This window comes from Lathamus discolor, chromosome 15 (assembly GCF_037157495.1).
Source record: "Lathamus discolor isolate bLatDis1 chromosome 15, bLatDis1.hap1, whole genome shotgun sequence".
NCBI lineage: Eukaryota > Metazoa > Chordata > Aves > Psittaciformes > Psittacidae > Lathamus > Lathamus discolor.
This window is the reverse complement of record NC_088898.1, coordinates 6,424,847-6,430,324: the sequence shown is the minus strand read 5'-3', so window position 1 is coordinate 6,430,324 and position 5,478 is coordinate 6,424,847. Positions and strand designations below refer to the sequence as shown.

Genomic DNA, 5,478 nt, shown 5'->3' with positions numbered 1-5,478 from the left:
CGGCACCGCGCGCGCGCCGCTTCCGCCTTCGCGCCACGCGCCGCGCCGGCCAATGGCAGCGGCCCCCCGCGAGGTGGGCGGGAGGTGACGTCAGGGGAAACGCCTTCGCCTTCTCACCAATCGGAAAGGAAATAGCAGCTGGGGAGGAAGAGGGCGGTAAAAGTGACCGAGGCTAAGCTCCCATTGGTTAAACACCGCGGAAGGCGGGGATAAAGAGACAAACCTCCAATCAGATTGCGAGGCCGGAGTAATTTCGAGCTTGAGGGACGTGGCATGTAGCCAATAGCTTTGAAAGAAAGAGGCGCCCGGTGTTGATGGACTGGTGAAGTAGCCAATGGGATCAGAGCATGGGCGGGCCCAGCCCCTCAGAGGCCTCACGCAGGCCCAGTGTCTCAGGCCAAGCGAGGAGGCGGGGTCGCCCCTTGGCCCCGCCCCGACGTGGGCAGCGCGGCTGACCAATGATAGCGCGGCTCTGCCGGAGGGAGGCGGGCCCCGGGCCTCAGTGACAGAAGGACTATCCAATCAGACGAGGCAGGAAAGGGGGCTGATTCTGGAAGCCATTACGCCAGTGTCGCAGGGTGGAGGCCGTTGAGCGGGGTTCGCTGGGTGGCTGCGGTACGCAATTTGCGTATCGTTAGCGGTGCCAAGGGGGGGAGCGGAGTGGGGGGGGCGGACACCTCGGGGCCCTGAGGGACCCGGGGGGTGAGGAGGCCCGGGGGGGGGGGGGCCCTGCCTAGCCTCCCCTAGACCCCCCCCGGCCCGCAGGAGCCCCCCCCATAGCCCCCTATTGAGTACCCCCGTGTGGCCATGGCGTCCCCCCCGGCTCCCCCAGCCAAGAAGCGGAAGATGAACTTCTCGGAGCGGGAGGTGGAGATCATCGTGGAGGAGCTGGAGCGGGGCAAGCACCTCCTCATCAACCACTTCAACGCCGGCGTGCCCTTGGCCGCCAAGGCCGCGGCCTGGCACGACATCCTGCGCCGCGTCAACGCTGTCGCCACGTGCCACCGCGAGCTGCCCGAGGTCAAGAAGAAGTGGTCGGACCTCAAGACCGAGGTGCGGCGGAAGGTGGCCCAGGTGCGGGCTGCGATGGAAGGGGGAAGCGACGGCCACAACGGCGGCGGCGGCGGCAATGGGACGGAGAGCGAGGACCCAACGGGCGCCGCGGCCGCCCCTGTTATCCTGACCCCCATGCAGCAGCGCATCTGTAACCTGCTGGGAGAAGCCACCATCATCAGTTTGCCGAGTGGGGACTGCAGCGCGGGTGACGGGAGCGAGATACCCATCACCGCGGCAGCCACCACGGTCACCCTGACCCAGAGTGAGTGCTGCGCCTGCTGGAGAGGCTCTGGTCTCAGTAACAGGGGACCTTGGTACCCGCCTGAGCGCTGTATGGGGAAAGCCCCAGCACAAAGAACCCTCCCCTGTCTCTGTTTGGAAAATGGCATTCCCAGTATGCCCTTGTGCTGTAGGGAATGGCTGCAGGATACACGTGTATCGGCTGAGCTCAGCCTTAAGGACAAGGGAAGCAAATAGAGCAGCCTTCCAGTATGTGAAGGGGGCTGCAAGGATGCTGGAGGGACTCTTCATCAGGGACCATAGTGACAGGACAAGGGGTAGCGGGTTCAAACTTAAACAGGGGAAGTTTAGATTGGATCTAAGGAGGAAATTCTTTACTGTGAGGGTGGTGAGGCACTGGAATGGGTTGCCCAGGGAGGTTGTGAGTGCTCCATCCCTGGCGGTGTTCAAGGCCAGGTTGGACAGAGCCTTGGGTGACCTGGTTTAGTGCGAGGTGTCCCTGCCCATGGCAGGGGGATGGAACTGGATGACCTCAAGGTCCTTTCCAACCCAAACCATTCTGTGATTCTAAATATCTTTTGCACCTCGCAGATCTTCAGTCCCCCTTTCTGGGGACAGAAACAGGAGGAAAAGCATCTCCAGGGCTGGTTTCCCACTCTGCCCCATTCTCACAAGTGCCACTCAGGGTCTTGTCTTTGCCCTGACGTCACTGGTTAATGCTGCTGGGAAAGACTGTTTGAACTGGAGGTTGAGAAATGGTTGTGTCTGGACAGATAAGGCATGGCCTGTTCCTTCGCACTATACAGTCTAGGAGGAAGGGTGAATGAGGGTGGAGTAGACTTCAATAGGGCATTTTGTGCATTGGTCGTTGTATGTTATCTCAGGGAGCAGGCAGTATTCCTGTGATAGCCATTGAATAGTCCCATAGATAAAACTCAGCAGCTCCGTCTCACCCACTTTGTGTCCTTTGTTCTCAGTTCCTGCAGAGACAACCTACCACAGCCTGGAGGATGGGGTTGTGGAGTACTGCACAACAGAAGCCCCCACCACCGTCACCGCAGAGGCACCTCTGGAGATGATGGCGCATCAGCACGAAGTGGCTGCGAAACCCCAGGAGCTGAAGAGCCGAATCGCTCTGAACTCAGCCAAGCTCTTGCAGGAGCAGCGGGTGACCAACTTGCATGTGAAGGAGATTGCCCAGCACTTGGAGCAGCAGAATGACTTGCTTCAGATGATCCGGCGCTCTCAGGAGGTGCAGGCGTGCGCCCAGGAGCGACAGGCACAAGCCATGGAAGGAACGCAGGCAGCGCTGAGCGCCCTCATCCAGGTCCTCCGCCCCATGATTAAGGACTTCCGTCGGTTTCTGCAGAGCAATACACCCAGCCCATCGGTCACCACTGACCCCAGCCAGACGGGGCAGCAGGATGGCATGATCCAGTGAAGGAAACAGAGATGGGAGGGGAGGTTTAGATGGGCTACTGGGGAGAAAAATCTCTTCACGGAAAGGCTTGTCCTGCACTGGAAGAGGCCGCCCAGGGAAGTGGTGGAGACACCAAGACGTGTTCATGTGGCGCTTAGGGATGTGGTTTCGTGGTGGACTTGGCAGCACTGGACTCAATGATTGTCACGGGGCTTTCCCAACCTAAACTATTCTATGGGACATCTGTCTTGGGGAAAAAACCTGCTGGTGCTGCTGGAGGACAGGGGGTGTCAGTGTGACATGGCTTGCCTTGGAGTCTGAGCCTAAACAGCTTTCTTTCTCTGCTAATCTTATGCTAATCTGCCTTTTCAGACTCCTCAGAGAGCCGTAGCAGGATGTGTAATAAACCAGGAACTTATCCGTGGTTGCTTTAGTTCCTCAAACAATGGAGTTATTATTAAAAAAAACAGTTATTTTTTAAATTTCTGTTTGCAAATCCCATCCTCAGTGTGGCATCTCTGTCCTTCCCTCTCTCTCAAGATCTACAGCCTTTAACTGACTTCTAACATGGAGAGCCTTATGGTATCAAGGCACTGCAGCTACCAGGGTACAGTTATCACCAGCAGTGTATGATAGTGAATGAGTTTCTGTCTCTTGCTGAAAGCACTTAGTGGAAACGTGGTAGCAGATGTGGTGCAGCCTTCTCTCTGCACTGCGAGTTATGGATACTGCTCTTGCAGTGTGGCATCCAGCCCATGCAGACCAGTGCCAAGCCTACATGCGGTTTAAATCCCACCTGAATCCCCTGAGGATACAAATGGGATTCAAATAGCGCTTTCACCTCATGTTCTATCTGTGTGGTCATGGAATTTCACTACTAACTTGGCAGCTGGGATGAAAGTGTCTTGGTTACCACATGCTGCCCTGGGATATGTGTTGGAGCAATGTCTTACCTGTCTCAGCTTAATGCACAAGAGCCTGGATGAGTTTCTTTCGGGTGGGTGTAACAGGTAAAGCTCCATCTCTGTCACTCCATAATGCCTTGATCCATCAAAGTGGACCTGGACCACAGAGCCTCAGCCTCGCAGGAATTCCCAGCCTTTAGGAGTTTGTCAGGCAATGACTGAATTGGGTGAATTTTGGAGCATGACTTGGTTCTGCTGCTGGTGGTTAAGGTTGTTCTGTACATGTGGGGAGCTGGAAGCCAGTGCAGCTCTTTGTTAGTTGCTTCAGTGGCATGGAGCTCACCTCACAATTTCCTTACTTTGATACAGGGTAAAACATCCTAGCAGCCACTTTGAGAGGTCCTCAGTGAGAAAGCTTCATTTCACAGGACAGTCAATGTGATTCTTGCAAACTTGCAGTAACTTCATAAGCTTCTAAGACAAAAAGCTCCATATGTACATGCATGGAAGCAAACGTCAAAGGAAAAGAGAAAGAAAGAAGCAAAACTCCTTCTCCCTTGCAAAGTGTGTCACATTTAATGAGCTTGTTCTTTGCCAGATATTAACTTTGAAATGCAGCTTCTTCAGAGCTGTTACTTGCTTGCTGTTAAGTCTCCTTTAGGGCTGGGAGATGAGCAAGGACCGAGGAGGGAGTGAATTTGCACAATCAAATGAAACCTTTACACAGCCTTTTCTGAGGGGATGCTGATGGGGACCCTGGTTAGAGCCACTGCCCATTCCTGGCCTTTCCTCATCACCTCTCCTCTGCAATCTGGTGGGGCAGGATGGGACAGTGCAGTGAGAAGGGTTTAGGCCCTGAAGACTCCCGACCCTTTGGCACTGACATCTCACTGAGTCAGCCCCATGAGTAACACTCACCAGACTCTTCCTCTCAGACTTTGTGGAATCAAATCGATTGCTCAATTGAACTTTATTTTCGAGTGAAACCTCCTGTTCCCCATGTTGATTTACCTCATTTGTGTCATTTCTCCTTTCCAGATACGAATTTTAATTAAAAGAAATACATTTTTGGTAAACAGGCTGCTTCAGTTCATTGGCAAAAAGGAGTTTGTGAGGTTTGCAACACAGAGAAAAGGCCAAAGCTGTGAACAGCCACGGGTCAGGGTAGTTTTTTCTCTCCTTTGTGAACTTTATGGCATTGTATTTAGCTAATTATGGTCTTTACAAACAGCAGCTTTTAAGCCTTACCTTGGAGCACTGGTTATTCTCTGGTGTAGCACAGCTTACTGAACCAACTGCTCAAAAGATGCCACAACAGGCTAAAATGATGCATGAAGCAGCATCCTTTGGCTTTCAATTGCAGAGTGCATTTTTTCAGTGACTAAGCACTTAAGCTGTGTTTCATGGGACTAAAACGTGTTGCTCTTGGAACCACCCATTTTCCTTGTCTTTTCAGGTTAAAAATAGAGCTTACTCAAGGCAGCAACATTCAGCCCAAGTTCCCCATACACGTTTTTGTGTCATTAAAAGAGATGTAGCAATGTTTTAAATACAGGGTGAGCACTGTGATGAGGGGCTTGGTTGTTGCTCATGACCAGGTCATCAAATCTGGGGAGGGAGAAAACTGCCCCTTAAAGTTAGAACCAGGAGGAACAGGTACAGGGTGAACATATGCACATTGTGTACAACTGGAAACTGGTGCCTAAGCTGAACAAAAGCTAAGGAGTAACATCTACAGATGTTCGTCTGTGCTGTCTTACTGTTCTTTTTGTGCCTAGAGGTTGGTGTTTGGCACCCAGAGCAGGGATGCTCTGTCACAGGGTACCCCGGAGGTGAGAGCAAGCAGCCAGGCAACGA

At 53.3% G+C, this 5,478-nt stretch overlaps 1 protein-coding gene across 1 annotated transcript; it reads left to right on the top strand.

Moving 5' to 3' along the window:
• The first annotated feature begins 555 nt into the window (after positions 1-555).
• NAIF1 (nuclear apoptosis inducing factor 1) lies at positions 556-3,217 on the top strand. The gene is made up of 2 exons (XM_065695219.1): positions 556-1,318; positions 2,274-3,217. The coding sequence occupies exons 1-2, from the start codon at positions 808-810 to the stop codon at positions 2,735-2,737; spliced, it is 975 nt and encodes a 324-aa protein (XP_065551291.1). The 5' UTR covers positions 556-807; the 3' UTR covers positions 2,738-3,217.
• The last annotated feature ends 2,261 nt before the right edge of the window (positions 3,218-5,478 follow it).